Source organism: Giraffa tippelskirchi, chromosome 2, assembly GCF_054371585.1.
Source record: "Giraffa tippelskirchi isolate mGirTip1 chromosome 2, T2T-mGirTip1v1.2.pri, whole genome shotgun sequence".
NCBI lineage: Eukaryota > Metazoa > Chordata > Mammalia > Artiodactyla > Giraffidae > Giraffa > Giraffa tippelskirchi.
Genome location: NC_137276.1, coordinates 5,563,567 through 5,587,754, shown reverse-complemented (window position 1 = coordinate 5,587,754; position 24,188 = coordinate 5,563,567). Strand labels below are relative to the sequence as shown.

The 24,188-nt window shown below is 48.8% G+C and overlaps 1 protein-coding gene across 3 annotated transcripts in view; it reads left to right on the top strand.

Annotated features, from left to right (window-relative positions):
• DOCK1 (dedicator of cytokinesis 1) overlaps positions 1–24,188 on the top strand; it is a 556,115-nt gene that overhangs the window by 78,977 nt on the left and 452,950 nt on the right. For 2 of the 3 annotated variants that reach the window (XM_081533032.1, XM_081533022.1), the window contains exons 8-16: positions 49–206; positions 1,599–1,680; positions 2,103–2,238; positions 5,867–5,939; positions 9,030–9,109; positions 12,998–13,123; positions 17,905–18,029; positions 19,179–19,277; positions 20,241–20,313. In XM_081533032.1, coding sequence (XP_081389158.1) covers positions 49–206; positions 1,599–1,680; positions 2,103–2,238; positions 5,867–5,939; positions 9,030–9,109; positions 12,998–13,123; positions 17,905–18,029; positions 19,179–19,277; positions 20,241–20,313 — 952 coding nt within the window. Of the gene's footprint in view, positions 1–48; positions 207–1,598; positions 1,681–2,102; positions 2,239–5,866; positions 5,940–8,966; positions 9,110–12,997; positions 13,124–17,904; positions 18,030–19,178; positions 19,278–20,240; positions 20,314–24,188 lie in introns of all 3 variants that reach the window. The other variant, XM_081533018.1, reaches the window with a different exon arrangement.

Below are 24,188 nucleotides of genomic sequence, written 5' to 3'. Positions count from 1 at the left end.
TGTCGCGCATGTCACCTTTCTGTTTTCTTGTTTTATTTCCACTGACAGTCTCAGAAGCAGAACATAGACATTAACAGACAAGCCAAGTTTGCCGCCACCCCTTCTCTGGCCTTGTTTGTCAACCTCAAAAACGTGGTGTGTAAAATAGGAGAAGATGCCGAGGTGCTCATGTCTCTGTACGACCCTGTGGAGTCCAAGTTTATCAGGTCAGTGACGAGACCCTGTCTTTCCTCTTTGGTCACTGCTGGGAACATGGCCTCAGAACCACCCCAAAGTCTCGCTCTTGCGGGGAGTCCTCAGGGTGATCAGCTGGCCAGACTTTCACCAGGCAGCTGGAGTCTGGGCCAGGATCAGCTTTCCAGCAAGGACGGGGATATTTGATTGTAGAGTTGGAGTCTTGTAATGTTTTCGCAACCTGGCAACTGCATGACCAAAGACTGAAGTCACACTTCCTGTGTTGTCTTTGTGATGCTTTGTTTGTGGGCCCCTCCCCCGCTCCAGGATTGCTCTTATCTTAATGTTGCCTTTTCGAGCTTTGGTTCTCTGTGAATGCCATTTCTGGACCTTTGATCTGCTGTTATTTCTCCAAGGTGATTGGATGGGATACAGTGTCTAGAACTGTGCCTGCTGCATAAAGGCTGTCAAGTGAATATGTGTTGAATAAAATATTGTAAATCCAGTCTCTGTCATTTCTCATGTCTCATCTGCTGTCTTTCCTAGTTCTTGTTTTTGTTCCTTGGTGTAACTTTCTCTTTGTCCAGATGGAAAAATTATGGTTTGGACTGTGTGTGAAGTAAGTGTGTGTGTGTGTGTGTGTGTGTGTGTGTGTGTGTATAAAGCTCTAGAATCTTCACTCATATTATTGAAAATTTAAGAATTTAGTATATGGTGGAAAACAGAACAAATATCATTGCCACTTCCGATAAAGACTTTTTTTTCTTCTTGTCTTAGGATTTAATATATATTTTTAGGTTATGTTTGGCTTATGGCAGGCTCGGAAATCATCATGAAGTTTTACTTTGTACTATAAATGAATAAATAGTGGATTTGAGACTGTAGTCATTCCAAATGAAGAAGTATGCTTTTAATAAAAAAACTTTTAACATATATACACACACTACTCTGTATAAAGTCAACAAGGATCTACTGTACAGCACAGGGAACTATATTCAGTGTCTTATAATAAACTATAATGGAAGAGAATCTGAAAAAGAATATATATGTGTATAACTGAGTCACTGTGCTTTACACCTGAAACTAACACAGCATTGGAAATTAATTTTAAAAAAATTGTTAAAAATATAATAAAAACTATGAAATGCCATTTGTGGATAGGTCCTTCGCAGTTATAATCCTGGACATCCACACTGCAAACCTCAGGGATTTTGTACGGGCAGACCTTGAGTACTATGCTGTATGGAAATTACTTGTACGTCAATGGCAGAGCTGCTCCATTTGATGGGGTTGATGTTTCTGAACCCTTACCGTTGTCTGCATAATGGACCTCTGTGATATTAATTACAAGTCACTGAGGATGTACATTTGGTTCCCTGTTCTGTTTGGAAAATTAATTTGCTTTTATTTCCTTTTTTTCCAAGTGAAAATTACCTGGTTCGCTGGTCAAGTTCAGGATTGCCTAAAGACATAGACAGATTACATAATTTGCGAGCTGTTTTCACTGTAAGTGCATCCAGAGATGTTCATTTGAATTGCTCACCATTCTAATGACTATTTTTAATGACCCCTGTCTGACTTCTCACTGCCCTGGAGCATGGGTCCTTGGGATGCCGGGCCTACTTGTTAATTTACTGTAATAACGTAGCTGCCCAGAAACCTTCTGGGTCTCTAGTCACCCTTTGAGTCCCCGTGACAAACATGTACTCCATGATGTTGAGTATGTCTCTTAAACGTGGATCTTAAATTCATTTAATGCTAATTGACTTTTGTGATTCAGCTGCTCTTTGTCTTGTGAATCACTTATTAAAATGCTAAAAATTGGGTGGAAGAGAAGAGTGGCGATCTATCTCTCTCCTGTCTGTTGCAATTGAACCCGCCTTGAGTAGTGCTTCTCCACAATAATTTATGGAAATTAATATTTCCAGGACCTTGGAAGCAAAGACCTGAAAAGGGAGAAAATCAGCTTTGTGTGTCAGATCGTCCGCGTGGGTCGCATGGAGCTGAGAGACAACAACACGAGGAAACTGACCTCGGGGCTGCGCCGGCCTTTCGGGGCGGCCGGTAATCCATTTGCTTCCTTTCCCTGAAGACTCGAGAGACCACGGCCTCCGCTGTGAATACAAGCGGCTGTTGAGTGCTGGGCTGCAGGCCGCTTGATGTATAAGCTTGTCTGCTGGGGAGAAGAGACATCTGTTTGTTTGTCTCTGTGTGGGTTCAAGTTGACACGCGGCTCGGGGTCTTGGTCCCACCAGCTTCAGGCACAAATCCCGTCTTTGAGGTGATGGTGGACCCCGTTTCCGGGTGGAGACCCTGACCCACATGTCCCACATCCTTGTCCTGGAGGGAAGCCGGTCAAGGAGGGTTGCGGTGTTTCTGACTTGGTGATGGATTGATTTGGGAATGAGTCTGCACAGAATGGTCCAAGTGATGAAGACGCAGAAGGAGAAGAAAGTGCAGAGAGGATAGAGTTCTCTTCACACAGGGGCTTTTTTCTCTGCGGACATGAACTCTGTTTTTTGCTTTGTTTTTGGTGACGGTGCAGGAAAAGGGAGAAATGAGCTGTATCTGTGGAGGGACAGGAAAGCGTCCCTGGGACGTCCTTGTTAGCTGACCTCTCTCAGTGTCACTCTCATTTTTCACAGTTTGGGAAACGATGTTCCCTCGCGATTAGGTGGCTGCCATTCACTGCACAGCCCTCTATTTCTCGTCCTTTTTGTGATTCTTGGAGTTTATATACATACGTGAGAAAAACTCTTCCTTTCTGATACATCACTGGATTTCTTGTTTGAGCGGCAATGGAGGGGTTCTTTACCTGCATTACCAGGAAGCTCAGGGCTTTCGTTATTATGTTGAGTTTTGTTTGGCCTCTTTTAAGGGCTTCCCCGGTGGCTCAGCAGTAAAGAATCCACCTGCAATGCAGGGGACCAGGAGACTCGGGTTCAGTCCCTGGGTTGGGAAGATCTCCTGGAGGAGGGCTTGGCAACCCACTCCAGCATTCTTCCTGGAGAATCCCATGGACTGAGGAGCCTGGCGGGCTACAGCCTGTAGGGTCGCAGAGTCGGACAGGCCTGAAGCGGCTGAGCACGCATGCACGGCCCCCTTTAAACAGATTTTTTTTTAGAGCCGTTTTAGGTTCAGAGCAAAAGTGCCCAGTGAGGATGAGGTGGTGAGGGGGGCAAGTGATCTCTTAACCTTCCACGTTCAGCCCAGAGGGGTGGCTGTCCTGAGCTGTGGGGCTGGTGTGTTTCTATAGATGCTACGTAAGGACCTGAGCATTCTGCTTGTGTGTTTCCCAACTTTATCTCGACTCTGAGAGGGAGGGAGTAAATGTCATCGTGCAGTGTGGTCATGGTACATTTTGGGCACAAGGGGTACATATTTCAAGGCAGTGATTCTCAGCCCTAAGTGTATTTCTCATATACGCTTAGACAGTCGTATACACAGTCCAGGAGGCTGTTAAAACATATTCTTCCCTAGGTACCCTGTGCCTGTCCTTGAACTGGGATCTTTGTGTCTCTTCTGACTGTTGGCAGAGGATGAGCCCCTGGAAACAGTTGCTGTGCATCTTGGCCACCTGGATGCTTAGTGCCAGGTTGCTATGAGCAGGCTGTGGGGAGGCGTCGCTCTGAGCCAACCCGGCCCTTTGCCCCAGCTTCGTGTTTCTCATCACTTCTCATCGTGCCTTCCTGGCTTCCTGCCTTTGCTGTCCCTCCTCCATCAGCAGCATCCCGACGTCCCCTTCCTTCTGCCCCTGCATCCTGTGATGTCATATTTCTGGGGTGTTCAGATCCTCCTCCGTCCCACGCCCATGGTGACTACGTATGGCTGGATGCTTGGCTTCCTTATGATGGACTGTCATACCTGAAAATAGAAATACTTGGGCCTTGGTTTGGGGATGATGCCCCCAAGTCCTTTGCTTCTTCCTTTGACAGCAGGAACCTTTGAATGCTCAAAGTCCCACCCACAGCAAGACCAGTGAGGGAAGGACATGGTGATGGGCAATTTCAATGCCTTCTCTGCTCAGTTCTGGGCTGGGGAAGCCCCAAAGGGACTGTCACTCCTAGAAAGTAGCAGAACTAAGGCTGCTTTCAATTTACCGGTGCTCAGACCAAGGCTGTGTTTCTTGCTCACATGCTGCCTTCTTGCCAGTAGTTGCTGGGCCCCTAGACGTGTCCAAGGCTAGAGACTAGGGAGCTTTGACAAGAAAGCTGGACCATCAGGGGGCCTCATAGTCAGCTGGTGAGATGAGCCCCATGATAGCAGAGAGAGGTCTGTGGAGGCAGGAAGGTGGCTTATTGCGGACTGGGCTGTGGGAGATGGTCTCCTGGGTGCAGACTCGCTCGTTATGACCCATATAGAGCTGGTTGTCATATAGAGCTGCTGCTGCAGATGCCAAAAGACTGGTTGGACTTGGGCTAAAACAGTTGCTGTGTGTGATGGTTCGGAACTGGTGAGCAAGATGTGTCTTGGGCATAGGAGCATCTTAACATTAGATGGGATGCTTCTGTTTCCCCTACAGATCCCTTTTGCCATTTTTAGGTGGAAGTGGGGTGGTAGAGATGGAAATTGTCCATATTTAGTATTTGGTAGTATGTCATTAGGGAAGGGATTGTGCAAAAGGAAATACCCGGAACTTGTTGCCCACTTACCTGCCATCAGGTATGGAGGCCGAGCAGAGACAGAGCTTGTGTCCAGCACCTTGGGCTGTTCATGGGGTTCCTTGCTGTGTTGGTCTGAGGTGGGGCATTAGAGATGTTCTAGCCACTAGATTTTGGGCGAATTTGTTTAGGTCTTTGAGCCTAGTCTCCTCAACTGTAGAGGAGGTAAGTGTGAGGATTAGATGTCAAGTGTTTCTTGAAACACTGTCCGCAGACACCAGCATGAGGTGGCTAAACCATCGCCACGTTATTACTGCTTCCTTATTTGGGGGCCGGGCGGCTGACATGAGGCTGCAGAACAGTGCTGCCCAGTGTGGTCACCCTGACCCAGGTGGCTATTTTGGCATAAATGCGTGAAATCAAAGTAAAAATTCAGTTCCTCCTTCACACTTGCCATGTTTCACCTGCTGCTTGTGATAGAACATTTCAATTTGGACTGCCCTGGTGATCCAGTGGTTAAGAATCTGCCTGCCAATGCAGTGGACACGGGTGTGATCCCTGGTCTGGGAAGAAGCCACATGCTGCGGAGCAACTAAGCCCATGAGCCACAAGGACTGAGGGCACGCTCTCGAGCCCCCGCTCTGCCGTAAGGGAAGCCAACGCAATCCTGAGCACCGCAACCAGAGAGTAGCCTCTGCTCACCGCAGCTAGTGAAAGCCTGCAGGCATCAGTGATGACCCAGCGCAGCCAAAAGTAAAATAAGGAAATCAATAAGTAAATAAAAATAGAGTATTTCCTCATCTGACAAAGTTCAGTTGGAGAAAAGCAGCTTAGTTGGTGCCAACTGGTTAATAGAGGAATTTGTTAAATGGAGCTTCGCTATTTAAGCCCCAGCTCTATTTGGCCAGGGATTTTTCAGGTAACTTAATCGGTCTTTCAAACGTGGAAATCCTTTAAACTTGAATATAAAAAAAAAGTCCACCAGTCAGTTCATGCTTCTTGTTGGTCAGAAGACGTTCTGAAGTTCGTTTGTTTGTTTTCTGTAATGGCGACCTTTAAGCACAGCCATCTCTCTCTTTCCTTGTCTCCAGTGATGGACGTGACGGATATAATCAGTGGGAAAGTGGATGATGAAGACAAGCAGCACTTCATCCCCTTTCAGCCGTAAGTACGGGGCCAACCAAGCGCTTACCCCGTAGGGGACGGGAAATGCGTGTTTGTAACAGTTATCTTTATAGTTCAGTTTGTAAAGTCAGCAGGAATAGGAATCGGTTATAACGAGACGTCTTAGTCGCTGCTCTGGTGCAGGGCGTTTTTGTAGCCGTAAGACACCTGGGTCAGAGTTTATGGTCTTGAAGTAGAAGGTTTTAGGTGTGATCCCTGACTTGGCTTATCACGTGGGATGTGCAGAGTTACCGTTCCTCTCTGCACTTGAACATCTCTTTACATCACTGATGATCTGAAAGTATTCACATTTTCAAAATACAGTACTTCAAATTCATCACCATATGTTGCTGTCTTCCAAATAAAAAAGCCAAACAAAATAAGACGGAATTCTTTTGTAAAGCGAGAAATACTCCTTGTGATTTTTCTGTCCCTGGGTGGCTTCAAGTGCACGCTGCCTGTGCTTGCCTTTAGGGTTTGTCTGGTTCTGACCTGAAGTCTGTCGAGAGGTGTGGCGAGCTTGGAAAGCACTCCGGGGAGGTTCATTAAATTGATTCTCCGATTTGAAGGCAGTTCCCGTGGAAAAGGTTGAAAGAATTGGTGTTATTTCCCTGGAGATTAAAGCCAGAGAGGGCACTTGGCTAACGGTCTGTCGTCCCCCCGAGGGCACTTCTCCGCCTCACACAGAGGTGGGGAGAGCGGAGGAGGAATTAGAGCACTTTAGGTTAATTGCAAGAGGCGGCTTCCTCCTGGCAGTGTGAAAGCTTAGAGGAGCAGATGATAAATCGAGTTAGAATGACCTGTCGTAGTACCCTGCGTTCTTGTCTTTTCTCCTCATTTCTAGTTTCTACTTGATTCCGGGCTTGAGAGAAATTTTATTTTAGGCAGTTTTGGTTGTTTTCAGGTGCTGACCAAGGGAGTTTGGAGGTCTGTGAGGCTGGTGGGTGGTGGGAGGAATCCTGTCCTGGAGGTGGGTGGGAGGGCAGGAGGTAGGAGGTGGTTTCCCTTTACATCCTGTCTTTGCAGAATGAACCACGCTCTTAGTCCCAGGCTGGAGAAGCATGTGTTCCAGGTGGAATAGAGTGGTTCCTTTGCAGGCAGGTGATCTGTTCAGACAGCATCCCCAGACCTGGCTCAGTAGGAATTTAGAATAACAGAAAACCATCAGTGTGCTCTAAATTGGGGTTCACGTTTGTGTATTTCACCCCACAACTGGAGGCAAAGGTTTGTCCTGGCTTCATTGCTTTAAAGCCATTCTTCTGTGCAACACTGTAACCACCAGCTACATGTAACCATTTGAATTCATGAAAATTAACTGAAATCAGATATTTCCTGCCTCCATCACAGTGGTCCCCTTTAAAGCCTTCAGGACCACAAGTGCCCAGTGGCTGCCAGATGGGTCAGTGCTGATGGAGAACATTCCTCTCATCACGGAATGTTCTGTTGGGTGATGATATTAATACTTTGGAATCACAGCCAGTGGTGAGAGTTACAGAGGGAGCTCGGTTCTACAGAATCTGGAAGTTTGATCAGTAAACAAGAGGAACATCATCTTGGAATATGAGCCGATACTGTGGTAATAAATAAAACCCACCAGTATAAAATGATAATATTAAGTTGCCCACGAGAAAAAAAGTGCAGCCCAGTGCTGTTTAGAATGCCGTTTAGATATTAGACCACAGAGTTTCTTCATGTCCAAAGGAACCACTGCTTTAAAATTACCTGTTGCCTACTAGTGTCTTCTGGGAAAAGTCAAAGAAAAAATCTTTTTTGAGTTATGGTTTGAAAAGTGAAGGAGTTGTTCGTTTTAGACTCACTAATCTAAATTTCACTGGGACATGTTATGACCTCCTTGAGATGGCAGGTTGCTGTCATCTTTTTCTGTCTTGTAGTGAAATGTCCAAAAAATTACATATTCAACTCGCATTGTAGTTTGTGACTTCTTGCTCCATTAAAGGAAGACTGATATCCAGATTCATATGTTCAGTGTTAGAAACAAAAGAGAAGCATGATTTTAATAGCAAAATAAGCAGTGAAAGTAGTTCTCTGGGAAATGCCATGCTAATGAAACCCATTTTTTGCTCCATTAAAACTGATTTATTATATCACAGGGTAAGTTCTAGGGGAGGAATCATAGTGTACATTTCTCTCTCTCTCTGTCTTTTTTAACTTGGGGAAGTAAATGAAAACAGCCCTCAGCTCCCTTGAGTCATGTGGGCTCACGGGATAAATAACACTTGTCCTTGTTTCTGGAAATCATTTTAAACATTATACACTTATCTTCTTGCTCACTGCATGTTGTGCTTGGCTGTGCTACATGGTATTTCTCTTTGCCCATGTCGCCTATTTATTTTTTCAGTCCTGGTACACCTTCTGTAAAAAGCTCCTGATCCATAAGTCCCCCAAACACTGATGATTTATATTCATAATTGTGTCACAGTTTTAACTCTTCAGACATGGTTGCTGTGTTCTCTGAAGATTATGCCATTGTTTTCACATTTAATTATTTTAGGCTATGTTGAGTACATAGTCTGATGGAGCAGAGTGTGTACTCAAGCTTCCCAAGCAATGGGGTCCTCGGGATCTTTCTTTTTTCATCTTGATTTTGCTTTTCCCTTCAAAGCACCCACTGCTTGACCTACGCTATATGGTCAGGAATTGCTGAAATAGAAGAAATGGTCATAAACATCCCTTGGGATCAAATACTGTTCAATCATGTTACTTTCAGACCAGTTCCCTTTTTGTAAATTGTCTGATAGACGTGGAGTGTAGCTCTGGTGCACCTTTATTTCCTGGGGATAGAGTCGACCTTGTTTGCTTTGCTTCTCTTGTGTGGTTCAGCATTTTCCTGATCGATGCTCTTCCCTGTCTCTCTTGTCACCTATCCTGTCCTTTGTCGTGCGTTGACTCATGACGACTCTCTGTCACACTTGGTGATGATGATCTCTTGTGTTCCCTTGTTACCGTCACCTCTGGGTCCCTGTGCCCCTTTGTCTCCTGTGGTCTTGGTCGTCCCGTGCCCTCCAGGCTCGCGTTGGACGACGCCATTCGACACAAGCCGCTGAACATGTCATCCCGTTTTTCACCCAGGGTGGCAGGGGAGAATGACTTCCTTCAGACTGTAATAAACAAAGTCATTGCTGCCAAAGAAGTCAACCACAAGGGCCAGGGTACGTATTCTATGGTTTTGTTCCTCTAAGTGTCCATTTGCATGAGCCTGGGAATATACTGTGTGGTTTGAATTTTAGTTTGATGATGATCATGACATTGGTGATGATGGTGATAATCGTGATATTGATGATGACGATAATAATGGTGGTGGATGAAAACGGTGATGGTGATATTGACAACAATGATCATGGTAACGGTAGTAATAATGGTGATGATGATCACGATGATATGCTGATGATGACAGTCATGATGATAACAATGATACTGATGATGATATTGATGATGATGGTAATGGTGATAACAGCCTTGTTGATGATGGTGATGATGACGATGATAACAAAGATGACAATGATGACTACAAAGATACTGATGGTGATGCTGCTGACACTGATAATGGTGGTGTGTCGGGTAATGGTGTTTACTCATTGTCCCTGATGTACATACAGCCTGTGAGGCTTTCCTTACTGGTCATCTTTGTAAGCACTACTGAGAACCAAGCTCCTGGATGAGAGAACGCTGACTAGGATACAAATACTAGGATACTAGGATTAAATGCTTGGAAAGAGCCCGGAGTTGATGGGCCTGGAAGCAACTCCTTTGTTTGTCTTCCTCAGACTTCTCCAGCCATCTCCGCTATACTAAACACTTGAGTGACTTCAGCAGAGAATGAAATAGCTATCCCTTGCCTGTGATTTCCCCTTGCTGTTGAGAGACACACGGACGTTGAACACAGCCCACCTCCCCGTGCGCGCTGTCCTTCTCGCTGCTGTTTCCTCACCCGTGTTGTGAGCTAAGCACTGCCACATTGTTTGGCGGGGCTTCCCCGCTCCATACCCCTGAGAAAGTGGTTCCATTTTGCAGACCAGTTCCCCTTAAGCTGGGTAATTGAGGGGATTTCTCCTTCCTCGCTCGCCTGGCCTGCAGTCATCGTTTTTAATCCCACGCTGACAAGTTTCCCAGCGGCTGACCTTCTGTTGGCAGAGGCTCTGAATCAGTCACGTTGGGCTGGTGACAGCTGGCACTCGCCTGGCCAGGAGGGCTGCTGGAAAACAAGTGTTTGCTGAGGCCCTGCCTGCAGCTGGAGGGGAAGTCACCTTCAGAGTTGCCCAGGCCTGAGACTGGTGGAACAATCCACTCGTTAGTCCTTGATTAGATGGAGGCTTGCCATGAACTCAGTGGAGCTCAGCTGAATGGACCTGTTTCATTGTCTGGTTACCTTACATCACTAGACTTTTAAGAAACAATTATCTTGATTCTTTTCCCATTGTTCTGAGGGAGAGTGTGAATCGAGTCTGAAGAATGTTCTGCAGGAATTAGCCACTCCTGTCCCTCTGGGGGACTTTCTTTTGGTTTGAACCACCACCCACCACCCACCCCCTGAAAACAACAAAACAAGAACCTCAGCCCAAAACATTAACGAACCATGAGACAGGGCAATTTTCAGCTGACCCAGGACCCGTCTTCTCATCAATTACCAGCCCTCCCAATTTGCACTTTAATTGAAAACCACGGGGAGATCCAATTAAAGCTACTTGATTGGAGTCGCTCTGGGATGGGGTCCCCAGCCTCTGGCTCCTCGTGCAGTGTCATCAGAGTTTTGATCCACTTTTATTACAGGGTCACCTGGGGAAACTGGAGACTGCGGGCAGGTCTGGAACTTGCTTAAAAGAGGACCTGAGCCCCGCCTCTGTCAGTCTCCCTGTTACTGCGGCCAAAATCTGTGTCGCAGAGATGGGCTGAGGCCAGGGTCCCCGATTCCTTGAACTCCTCGGGGAGGAGGGGTGCTTTCAGGTCATGGTAAGAGCTAAGGGACAAGGACATGACTGCTTTCACACGGACCACTGTGGCCTCCTGAACCAAAGTGACCTTGGGCCATGTCACTAGCTCATGTTGGCCTTGAAACAGAGGTGATGGAGTGACATTTTTCCGGGGCTCACTCTCAGGCCTATTTCAGTGCTTTCCAGGGAGACCTGGGCAGGGCCCAGTAAGTGCAGCACAGAGCAAGCTGCGGGGTCTCTAGGGTTTTGTCCAGCGGAGCTTCTATTCCCATCAGTGGTGACCCCTCAAGTCACAGTCAAGTGCGCGGAGCCATGGAAGGGAATTGGAGAAACGTGACCTGTCTCTTTTGTGCCAGCCTCCAGGCTTTGGCCTAGTTTAGGGTTGCATCTACATCTTTACTTTTCACAGTAGACAACATCTTTTATATTTAGCCCAAGTTATCTAAACTCTGGACCCGGAGGTGCCGGGTATTTTACCTGGACATTGAATCCTCACGTACATCTAGCCATCTACTCCTATTGTTTGAAATACATGCATGCATGCCTGCTAAGTCGCTTCACTTGTGTCCAACTCTTTAACGCCATGGACTGTAGCCCGCCAAGCTCCTCTGACCATGGGATTCTCCAGGCAAGAACAGTGGAGTGGGTTGCTGTGCCCTCCTGCAGGGGATCTTCTCAACCCAGGGATCGATCGCTGTTTGAAATACAGCATATGCTAGTTCCCTTGGTGTTTAGTTACTCTGGTTAAGCAAAAGTGAACCTAAAATGCACTTTTCCTTTGAAAATTGGCCTCATTTCCTCCTCTGAGGAAGTGTTTTAAGCCTAGCATAAATAGGAAAAATTAATCTCTGTGTTTAAATTATAACAAGCGGTGTCACCTAGTTACCGGTTTATCAATGAGTTGAGCAAGCTGGTACTGATGTGATCTTCTGATGGGTGGGGGGGTAGGGGGATGGTGGTGTCCCCCAGAGCTGAGCAAGCAGGCCAGGCCCCCCGAGGGCTCAAGGATGGGGAGACCCTCACCTGCCTCCTGAGAGTGACCCCTCGACCCCCACCAGGACGGCATGTCCTTGAAAACAGCTGACAGAGGCACTGCTTTGTCTCTTGCCTTTGACTTTGTTAAGTGTCGGCTTTCTCCCCTTTTATTGTCTGCTTGCTGCTCCGGGAGTATTTTATACAAAACGCATCAGCTTTGCAGAGGGAGGGAGGGTGGGCGGGCAGGGCTCACAGGGTCACCAGGGTCTCTCCTGGGCATCCTCGCGTCTTGTTTCAAGGGCTTGGAAGTCCTTGTTTCCCCCTTGGAGAAGGGGGTGGGTGGCATCAGTCCCCCCTTTGCGGTGGCATTGTGAAACAGGGATGGGCCGCCCTGGCTGCCGCCGTCCCAGTCGTGTGGGTGGTCCACTGGTGGCCCGCAGCCCTGTGCTCCGTGGTTTCCCTTCTCGAGAGCATGAGAGGACTGGGTATTTTCGTGGGTTCATGAAGTTGCCTATGTATCTCCCGAATCCTCCTCTGCTATCATCCTTTTTGGGAGAATGGGAAATGATAGCCTTCTCAATCCCCTCCCAGCAAAATGATACCTTCTGATTTATCTGCAACATATTATCAACTCTAAAGAGTCATCAGGCCAGGGCAAGGGTAGCATGTAAGTGCTGTCATGCCCTTAGGGTGCTCTGATGCGGGATTTGTGTCCCAGCTGGTCAGATGCTGGTACCTCCCCCGTGCCAGGCTCATCGTCCCTGGCCCCTGTCCCTTTTTGCCATCCACCGCTATTTTCTCTTAAGACATTGCATTGTGAATTAAAGATGCTGGGAAAGATTGAGGGCAGGAGGAGGAGGGGATGACAGAGGTTGAGATGGGTAGATGGCATCACCAACTCAATGGACATGGGTTTGGGTGGACTCTGGGAGTTGGTGATGGACAGGGAGGCCTGGCGTGCTGCGGTTCATGGGGTTGCAAAGAGTCGGACATGACTGAGTGACTGAACTGAACTGAACTGTGAATTAAAAACTGCTCATTCATCGAAATGGATTTCGTGAAGACTTCTAAAAACGTACAAGATGTGAAGATGTACCAGATATAGCATGACTCACACATCTGTTGCTTTTCTAGGTTTGTGGGTAACGTTGAAATTACTTCCTGGAGATATCCATCAGATTAGAAAAGAGTTTCCTCATTTGGTGGACAGGACCACAGCGGTGGCTCGGAAGACGGGCTTCCCAGAGATCATCATGCCTGGTAAGAAAGGATGAATCCTTTGGTCCTTCTGTGCATGTGCTGGATACAGCCGCATTGGGAGTGTGTGTAGCTTGTCACAAAGAGAGATGTATGCATGGGAACTTAGACAAGTGGCGAGTGGAGCGTGTAAAGCCCAGCGTGGTGGTGGTTCATTCCCGCAGACAGGACTGTGGTCAGAGTGACAGCTAACCAGGGATCAGGCCCAGGGGAGGAGTTCTCTCTTGGCTGTATTAGTCATAATCTGGGAGCACTCTTGTGGAGCGACTCCTGGTGATACAGTAACAGGGACAACAGGACAGAATGAGCATCGGCCAAAGACCCAACCCTGAGACCTCCGGTGGTTTCTGTCGCCAGCTGGGAAATGCCACCACGATCACAAGCAAACCCACTGCTGTTCTGCGCTCGGTTGTTGCCCCAATCAAGATGCCTGCCGTTTGTCTTCTGCCCGCTTTGTCTGGAAGGGAAGGATGGGTGTTTGACATCCCATTTACCCTGGCTGAAAGCATGGAGGGTGTTTGGCTGGTGATGCTTAGTGATGTGGTAGAGGGTGATCAGGCAGGGGACCTTTCGGAGAGCCTCTGCAGAATTCCCTTTTTGGCTCCAAGGAATGGACTGATGATGATGGTGGGGCAGGCTTACAATGATGTCCCCGGGTCTGTCCTGTGATCCCTAACAGCGTTTGAATTGTCCAGAACATGTTCACAATGAAGGGAGTACAGTTTGGGTAAATATACCCTAATATGTTCCAGGTTTTGAAAATAGCCCTCTGGGTCAGTTATGGGTTAAATGACTCTTTGCCAGAGTGGTCCACCACCCTGAAACCACCCCCCTCCCCGGCCTCAGCTGTGAGTGTGCAGGCTGGTGTCACACCGCTTGTTGTATGTCTCACCTCTGCCCCTCCGTGGCCCTGGGCAAGTTACCCCATCTCTCTGAGCTGTGTTTCCGCCTCTCAGGCATGAGAACAATAATGATTCCTACCTGGAGATCTGGTTGGAGTTAGGATGCTTTAGAGCTTAAGTATCAGAAAGCATGAGACCAACTCGAACAGCCTCACCCTGGGGTATTTGCCGGTCGTGTGACTGAGGAAGAGAGACAGAGCCTGCTGCCAGGTCAGCCTGGACCGCCAGCTGTGGTTCTCTGCACCGTCTCCTTTGCAACTTGACTTTATCCTCTGGGGAAGGGTCAGGGCAGCACCCATCTTCTTCCCAAATCCCAGTGTCCTGAAGCAGATGACATGCTTTCCACCCAGTGCTTCCAAACAGGGAGACTGATCGTCATCTGAGCCGCCTGCTCAGGTCCCCTGGGGACCCTGGCCAGTGACAGGCCGGGGTGGGGGCAGGTGCATGTCGGCCACTGGGACTTCTGGGAGGGGGCAGCTCCTCCCAAAGACAAGGGTTGAATGAGGGAGACAGGGACACTGTCTGGATGGACAGCTGATCAAAAGGAGGAAGGAGGAGCAGAAAGGGACAGCCGACACGAGTGAACATGTGGGTGAACATACGGGTTCCATACAGCCAATCGGGTGAACATACAGGTTCCATGAGGAAGCTTGTGATGTTTACACCTGGTTCCCACTCAGTGTGTGTTATCACGCCAGTACCGCCCCCATCCAACCATGGTTAAGCTTATTAAACTGATGAGATCCCATATTAAGCTTAATCTGTGATATTTACAATATGACTTCAGTTTCCAAATAATATTCATATTAATCATCAGATTTGATGTCATGAGATCTTGGGAAGCCTGTGAATCTTTATCCCTGATATCTGTGGGACACTTGTTGGTTTGCAGATAATGTTGCCATTAATTACCTAGCTTGATCCTCAAAAGGATCTTGGAAGCCTACACATGGCTGTTGAACTAATTCCCATCACGATTAAGCCACAGCCTCAAGTCACATGACTAATGAACAGTGGAAATGAGGCCAAACCACCCTGTGGTCAGCGCTTGCTTGTGGCCCCTGGTGCAGGGCTTTGCTGTAGGTTCACAGGGAAGAGCTGGTCACTCAGGTGCTTCAAAGTTATCACTTTGTTTATTTTAGGGCATTTCAGGGACATGTTACCTCTGTCCCTCCAGGCGATTGTGGCTCATTGTCAACGCTGTTAAATTGATAGGAAAAGACATCTAACGTCGGCTAGATGGAGTGTTAGCCAGTCTCACCTGTATAGGAGGAAAGCGTGACACATAGCACGTTTAGAGACGATGGGACAGCTATTGCTTGTAGAAGTCGTCTGCTCTGTACACGGCTAACAAATTTGGACTTCTAGTGGACATAGCATTTACGTGGGGATTTGAGATGCAGATTTATACATGAGGACAGCGTTATTGACATCAGGAGCCCTTGTGTGCACAAGGGTGCTTCAGAGTTATCGCTTTGTTTATTTCAAGGGCATTTCAGGGGCATGTTCTTTCTACTCCCTCTCTCTCTTCAAGTGATGGGAAACCTGGGAAACTTCTAGTTCACACTGGTTATGTCTCCCTTACGACTGACAGACTTAAAGAGTAAGTCTAAACCTCTAAGATAATCTCCTAATAGGTTTGTGGGGAAACTGTACAGCTGACCATTGTTCTGGCTTGTTCTGTGTGATGAGTTGGTGCTTGGGGTTCCTGCAGTGAGCAAGCCCGGCTTGAGGGACTCACCTATGTTCTCTGGGGCTGAGGGATGCTGAGAGGCTGGGAGCATCTTACCCTTGGTGGGGGCGTGTTCACTCAGATCCCTGCGTTAAGCCTGGTAGAACCTGTGCCATCCAGTCACACGCGTGTTTATGGAGACATGCGTCTCCTTTGCACAGTGGGAGAGATGGCTGTGCCACCGTTGTCCCTGCTTCTCACACCTGCTCGTGGCCCGCTGGAAATCCCGGGGTCCTTGGGAAGGATCCTGGTGGGGAGCACAGTTGTCCCCTGAGCTAAGAAGGTGGCTGGAGACTTGGCTGGGCCCCTTCAGTCTGCTTCCGACTCCTTCCTCCCCAGAATGAGAGCCCGGGAGGCACTGGCTAAGACACTCTCATGAGTGCCCCTTAGGGATGCTGACCTCCTTATGGGATTTTACTTCTGGCCTGGAGCCAGAATCTCTAGGCTGATCGGAGTAGGAGACTCTGAGGTTCAGCCACCCTGCTCCCCAGCACATGCCGCTTCTCTGGCTGCTGAAGCCCTGTGTGAAGCTGTTGTAGCCCTTTTTGATGACGGCCTTGGTGCTCTGATAGAATTTTCAGGTGGAGAGTTTGTGCAGACTACACGCCTTATAGGTGAGGTGGTTTAGTGGTGAGTAGCCCTGAAGGTTAAGCGGCTTGTCTGAGGTCACACAGCAAGGAAATCAACTCTGAATATTCATTGGAAGGACTGATGCTGAAGCGTCAATACTTTGGCCACCTGATGTGAAAAGCAGACTCACTGGACAAGACCCTGATGCTGGGAAAAACTGAGGGCAGAAGAAGAGGGTGACAGAGGATGAGATGGTTGGTTGGCATCACTGACTTGACGGACATGCGTTTGGGTGGACTCCGGGAGTTGGTGACGGACAGGGAGGCCTGGCGCGCTGCAGTCCATGGTGTCACAAAGAGTTGCACACGACTTGGGGACTGAACAGCGGCAACCTGGGCCTACAGCCTTGCCTCCTCCCTGGCCCTGGGTGCCGTCCTCCTGGACTTCTCCGTGGTCAGTATCAGTGACCCCCTGTTTCCTTCCCGCAGCTGCTGTGGCAGTGGTAGCCACCCACAGGGATTATTACAATGACGACTTTTAAATGAAAGCTTAATTTAATAGTCGGATACATTAAAAGCCAGAATAGAGCCATCTAAAAAGCAAAAGAAAAACAAGAAACCGGTGGGATTTTTTTCTCCTTCTGGGATCCTCGTTCTTTGCCCAGAGCAGGTCGTTTGCCACTCTTGACAGAACCCTTGCCCGTGTTCCCCGGGGGAGGGAAGTTGTGTCAGACGTGGGAGGCGGCCAGACAGACGGCAGAGCAGCCTTCAGAGGGTACCCGTGCCTCTCTAAATCATGCTGCTAACGAAGCTTGCAGAGTTTTCCCAATCGGACCCGTACCAGGGGCTTCGTGTGTTCTCAGCTGGAGGAAGCGTCTTGAGCTCATCTGTTGCGTGTGTGTGGTCGTATATTTTTTCTTATGCACACTTTAAGGCCCATCCCACTTTCAAACATCTGAGTCTTTTCTTCTGCTCCCTGTGGCCTCATTCAGAATCCGGACAGCTGCCTACCAGCAGGAGAGACGATCCTTTGCAGAAAGTTTCTTGACCTATCCCTAGTCCCCGATCCTGGGTGTCAACTCAGGACATTGGCCTGTGGTTCAAATGCTGCTCTTTGTTCAACTCCTTAGTGGAATGGAAAGGAGGCCAGTGTTGCTGCTGATCCTCGGGGTGCTGACTGCTGGGACTCAGAGGACAAGGGCTGCTGATGTGGGTCACAGGGGGCCATGGATGCTGAGGGTTGGGGTGAGGGTCGGGTCAGTGCAGACCCACTGACGGCATCCGAGCTGCTCTGGGCATAGGCTGCCCACAGAGTATAGGAGCCCACTGCCCATGAGAAGCCCTGAGCAGATAATTGGAGGCAGAGACATTTTCCTCTTTCTTGCAAGTCTTACGGTGATGATGAAAATTGCCTTTGTCATGCTATTAAATGCGGAGACTATTTTGTGGAAAATACTTCATAATCACCTAATACAGTATTTATGATACTCTGCTCAGAGAGACTGTGAGTTAGTTTGACAAAATTCACGGTTACACGATGAATAATGGATTGGTTTCAAAGGTGTAATTTTTTCCCCCCAGGTGATGTTCGAAATGATATCTATGTAACATTAGTTCAAGGAGATTTTGATAAAGGAAGCAAGACGACAGCTAAGAATGTTGAAGTTACGGTGTCTGTTTACGATGAAGATGGAAAACGGCTGGAGGTATTTGTTGTTGCAAAGCTGAAGCTGTGGTGTTGGAGTCTTACCTCCCTCGTGTGAGCCTTGCCTCTGCTTCGGAATGTGAAAAGCCAGTCTTATTTCCCGGGAAGAATGTTTGCCTTTTCTTCCTTTTCCCTTGCCCAAAAGGGCTGGTTTCCACTGGGTCCTGCAACCGGACGGTCTCCGATGTCCCTGGGGTCCTGACCACCTTTGCCAAATCCCTCCTGGGCCCCTGCTTGCCAGCGTAAACCCAAGGCTTGGAGGGCGAGCGGCTACACTAGATGTTCAGATACTGTCATTAGTATCTTTTGAGACTGGAGGAAACCGAGGTCCAGAGAAATCAATCAACTTGACCGAGGTTAGAGAGCCCGTGAGAGGTGGAACTCAGACTGGAATCGGGGCCTCTGACCTTGTGCTTTACTGGGTGGTGGTCACGGAGACTTCCTCCAGTGTGGTCACGGCAGCCTGCAGGTGTCCTGGGAGGGACTTGGAGACCGTGGCCTCTGAGGACTGGAGGCTGAGCCCAAGCAGGAGTCCCTGCCAGCTGCCTCTCTGGACCATGGCTGCATCCTGGGCTTCCTGGGGCCCATGTGGCCCAGAGCAGGGTCCTGCGGGTACCCCTGAGGCATGGCTCTGCCTGGACGGGGGTGCATCCTTTCTCTCTGGGTGGTTGATATCCAGTGGCCCTGTCCTGCCATCTCTCTGGAAACAGGCTGTGCTGCCCCTGGGCTTAATGGTGTCTCCTTAGAGTCGAGTGATCAGTGCCTGTGGTGGAGGAAGGGGATGGAGAACCGTCAGCTACAGATCAAAAAGATCTGTAGCGCTTTTCTCCAGCCACCAAGAGGCAGGTGTTTCCTGCAGCTCAGGGTGAACGTTACTAGGGGTACGGAGGGTGGAGGACAGTAGCATCTCCAGACCGTGTGGCCATTAAGATCTCAGATGTCTGCGAGCAGGGTGTTCTGCTGGCCGCTGGCCCCAGCCTGACCTGTCCTTCCGTTACTGGGGAGGCGTGTTCTGTGGGCCCCGGGGTTGTTGACATTCCTGGGGCGCCCCCGCTCCTTCCCGGCTCATCTAACAGGGCCGGGAGGAAGGGATGGATGCAGTGTCAGGCTGTACGAGGGCTGATGCGAACTCTTTATGCTTCTTTTAAAGCATGTGATTTTCCCGGGCGCTGGTGATGAAGCGATTTCAGAGTACAAGTCGGTGATTTACTACCAAGTGAAACAGCCACGCTGGTTTGAGACAGTTAAGGTATGGCCCCGTTCTCCCATGGGGTGGGTTATGAGATGCTCATTTGTATCCCGAGGACGTCGCCCCCTTGCACCCCCTCCCCCCTCCCCAGGGCTGCCTGCCAGTGGGTACCCTCTGCCAGCCCCGGGGCGCTTTCAACAAAGTCGTTCAAGAAGGTTGCTAAGGAACCTCGCTGGTGTTTCTTGGAATTTACATATACTCTCATCTCCTTTTGGACGTAGAAGCAAGACTTTCCTGGGGACAAATGACAGAGGCCTTTACAGGCAGCTGTTGTCTGTCTCTTCTCGGGTCTGTTTTATGTAAGGCATGCTGTCTTTACAGCAAATGGAAAAAAAATAGAGGTGATAGTACATGGAGGACATCACTGGGGAGATGGATCCTGTTCCCTCAGCTGAGATGCCCCGAGGTTCTAGCACAGCCCCCCCGACACCCCCGTCCAGCCCACCGTGAACCAGCCCACTCTCCACGGGCTCGGGTATTGGGGCACCAGGCCAGTGGTCGGCTCTGGAAAACAAACATTAGCTATGAGATTATGGACACTCTTGGCTTAAAGGCAGCATGTATTGGGTCTTTTTCCTTTTACTGTAAGTCCTGAAAGAACCGCCTTCTTGCTGCAGCCAAGGGCAGGTCTCCACAGTTACGAGGGAATACAGGTACCTCCACATCGGGGCTAAAAACATAAATGGCAACTTTAAAAAAAAATAGACTCTTCACTGTGAGGATCAGTACATTAAAAAGAAAAAATTCAGCTACCTCTTCCAGTCCACGTGGCATCCTGGATTATCTGGTGTAAATTTTCAAAGGGCATCTGCCTTTGGGAAGATCACAGAGGGGATGAAGTGTACAGGATCGTCACTCTGTGGGGTCGAAGTGTGTCGAGTGTTCCACGATGTCTCAGCAGAATGAAGCCGATTGTGGGGGAAGATGCTGTAAAGGTGCTGACTTTCCCTGGTTATCCCGCAGGTGGCCATCCCCATCGAGGACGTGAACCGCAGTCACCTCCGGTTTACCTTCCGACACAGATCATCCCAGGACTGTGAGTAGCCAGACGCTTCGTTAGCTTGTGTTTATTGTGCATTTATTCCGGATTGTTCTAGACGGTGGTCACCGTAACACAGAGAGGTCTTGACACTCCAGCTCCGTGTCCATGTGAACCCAGTCCTGTGAAGTACTGTCCACTCTGGTTGAGCTGCTCCCCGGAGACCTTCATTTTCTTCTTGAGTTTGTCCAGTGATGTGCCCTTCCTTCCTACTCTACCCTTGGGTTTCGTCTTTCCCATTTGTTTTGTGGTCCTGTTCCATCCGTCAGAAAATCGCTGAGCTGTAACAGACAGATTTCACAAATTGCTTTTAATGCCATTTGTGCTGAAAATCTTGAGCCCTCCCTGGCTTTGCTGGCGGCCACTGGTGTCTGGAACTCAGGCTGACCTTTTCTCGCCGGTGTTGGCATAGCCTTGGACATGATGCCAAGACTTTGGGAGGAAAGAACGGTTGTTCGCGTCACTCACCTTCCAGAAGGATTTAGCATCGAAAGTGAAGTGTGTCTCATCGTATGTGTCGAACTTGTTGTCTGCTAAGGATGTAGCCCTCTGTTAGCCACCAAGTTCAAAGTACAAGGGGAAGACGCACTGCTGCCCTTTGAGGGCTGCATCTGTCTGGCCATTGGCTAAGATTTGGGAGCACGAGTGATGCTACAGTTGTATATGTAGTAGCATCTCGGGAAGAGTGCCTCGGTGGGCGTGTTTATCATCTACGACCCTGTGGGGACCAGAGCCACTCGGGTGGGGGGTCCTCAGCCCTGGCTCTGTGTATCTTTCCAAATATCTCAGCCTGAGGAGGGAATGCCCAGGGGCGATTGATGACCAGGCGAAGTGGAAGCTGCCCTCCCCTTGGCGCAATGCTGAGCACAGAATCAGGTCAGTTCAGTCGCTCAGTCGTGTCCAACTCCTTGAGACCCCATGGATCACAGCACGCCAGGCCTCCCTGTCCATCACCAACTCCTAGGGTTTACTCAAACTCATGTCCATTGAGTCAGTGACGCCATCCAACCATCTCATCCTCTGCCACCCCCTTCTCCTCCTGCCTTCAATCTTTCCCAGCATCAGGGTGTTTTCCAATGAATCACTTCTTTGCATCAGGTGGCTGAAGAATTGGAGTGTCAGCTTCAGCATCAGTCTTTCCAATGAATATTCAGGACTGATCTCCTTTAGGGTGGACTGGTTGCATCTTCTTGCAGTGCAAGGGACTCTCAAGAGTCTTCTCCAACACTGCAGTTCAAAAGCATCAATTCTTCGGTGCTCAGCTCTTTTATAGTCCAACTCTCACATCCATGCATGACTACTGGGAAAACCACAGCCATGACTAGATGGACCTTAGCCAAGTCTTGGAGGCTGTGGTGGGCTCTGCACCCAGCACAGTGGAAATCGTGGTGGCGGGGGACAGGGGCTGCAGAGGAGGCAAGGGTGGGGAGCCCTGCTGCAGGGCAGGCAGAGTTCTCGAATGCACAGAGGACTTATCACAGAAGCACGCTCCCCCTTTAGAACACCATCATTCCCCCTAATTAATAGAGTAGACTAGGGCAGAGGGATCTCTTCGGTAGCATTTTAATTTCCCAAATCCTTGCTTTCCTTGTCAGTTTTAAGTACTCATTACAGACAAGATGCTGTCACGATACATTTGCATAATTAATGAAGTCTCCCCGGCCACAGCTGATGGGGTTAGGGGAACGTATGGAGCATAGCAAGTGTGATGATGATGAAGTCTGTGGGCTACCCTAGCGATGGGGGCCACGGGGGGCCTTGACTGCTGCCTTGTCTGCGGACGCTCTGGGGCAGAAATGGGGAGAGCTGAGGCCACACTGCATCCCCTCCCTACTGTCCCCAGCAAAACGTGTTGCTTTACCCCTTCTGGAAGCAGGTGACGGGGTTTCTCATGCTGGGATCTGTCCTTGGGGTTGCTGGGAAAGTTTGGTGCTGGTATGTGAGCGGTCTAATGCTGTTCTGCAACTTATTAGTAATTCCAGATGCATCAGTTGATGTTTTCTGTGGATGCGGGCAGATGTGTGCCTTCTGAGGCCAGCCTCCTAGGAGTTTTCCTTCTTTGTAGGGGATCTGGCTGGTTGGGCAGCCCTGCCTGCCCTCTGGGGCATGAGGTCTTCTGTGACTCCTGACGTGTAAATGTGTTGTCTGCCTCATCACGGCTGCTAATGAACATGCGATAAATGCAGTCCATTCCTGATGTGAAGAGGCAGAGTATTAATAATTTAAAGATGCGCTTTTAAATTCTATTCTACTTAATAGTGGGGCTGGGGGAAGCCGTCTGCTGGCAGGTGTGGTCACATGTCTTGAACCACGGCTGATTTCACAGAGATGTACTTTAATGTTTTTCATGTCTGCCCAAACTTAGAACCTGATGGCTCAGATAGAAAAGAGTCCACCTGCCATGCGGGAGGCCTAGGTTTGATCCCTGAGTTGGGAAGATACCCTGGAGGAGGGTGTGGCAACCCACTCCAGTATTCTTGACTGAAGAATCCCACGGACACAGGAGCCTGTTGGGCTACAGTCCATGGGATCGCAAAGAGTCGGACACGACTGAGCAACTCAGCATAGCACAAACTTGGAACAATCTCTTCCTTTTCTCTTGAACACTGAGAAGTTTTATGTTTTCAAGAACCCTTTCACAAAGTTATTTTTTGATTCCTAGGGTGCATATATTTTGCTTTTATCTGTCATTTTGTCTTTGGTTAGTCAATCATTCACCCATCTAATTAGCTAGCATTTGTTGAGCACCTATTATATTCCAGGAATGCAAAGATCAATGAGATATAGTATCTCATGCAGTGATGCCCTAGAGTAAGTATCTTGAACCTCTGACTCAAGGTGGGCAGATATATTGCTCTTGGACCTGTGTCGTTTCATCTCTAAAAATAGAATCTGGGATCTATAATTTTAAAGGTATTTTCTAGCCTTGAACTCAACGGTTCCATGCTGTGTTCAGCTTGCATCTCAGAAAATTCATCACAAATCCATTTCTTCAGCCCAGAGTCCTCAACCATGTCTACCTGATCGGGCCCCTGCCCACCCTGGAGCCCGCACTCCCCTCTGCTCACCAGCCACACTGGCTGTCAGCCCCACGCAAGCCAGGCCGCTCCTATTTAGGGCCTCTGTATTTGGCCGTCTCTTTTCCTGCAGGGTTTACATCTTGGGTCATACGTAGTCCATCTTCTCAGAGAGACCTTTCTGACCATCCAGCTGGGTTGTCCCTGTTCCTGTCATAACGCTTTAACAAGCTCCCAACTTTTGTTTTCTTTGTTATCTGAAAGAACTTTTTTGTTGGTGTCTCCCCAACTAGAACAAATGTTTATTGAGATCTGATATATAGCAGGCACTACGTTACGCACTGGGGAAATAGCAGTGAAAAAATACACAACGTTTCTTTAATGGGAAAATCCAGTGGATGAAGCTAATGATAAATTTTCACACATGTAGACACACACACACTTGCAGACACACACTCAGTGCATGCACACACATGCACACACACAGAGTACAGGCTTGTTAATCTGGTAGTGATAGGGACTTGCCGTAATCTGCTGGGGCAGCCACAGCAAAATACCATAGACTGGGTGACTAAACAGTGGAGATTTCCACAGTTGTGCAGGCTGCAAGTCTGAGCTCAGGGTGCCAGTGTGGTCGGGTCTGGGGAGAACCCTCTTCCAGGTACAGATGGCCACCTTCTTGCTGTGAGCTCACATGGGGGAGGATAGAGCTGGTATCTGTTCCCTTTCTTATAAGGGCCCCCATTATATAGGGTCGGGGCCTTACCCGATGACCAGTCAACCTTAAGACCGTCCTTTTAGGCCTTTTCTCCAGTACAACCTTGTGGGGATTAGGTTTCAGCCTAACAAAACAAA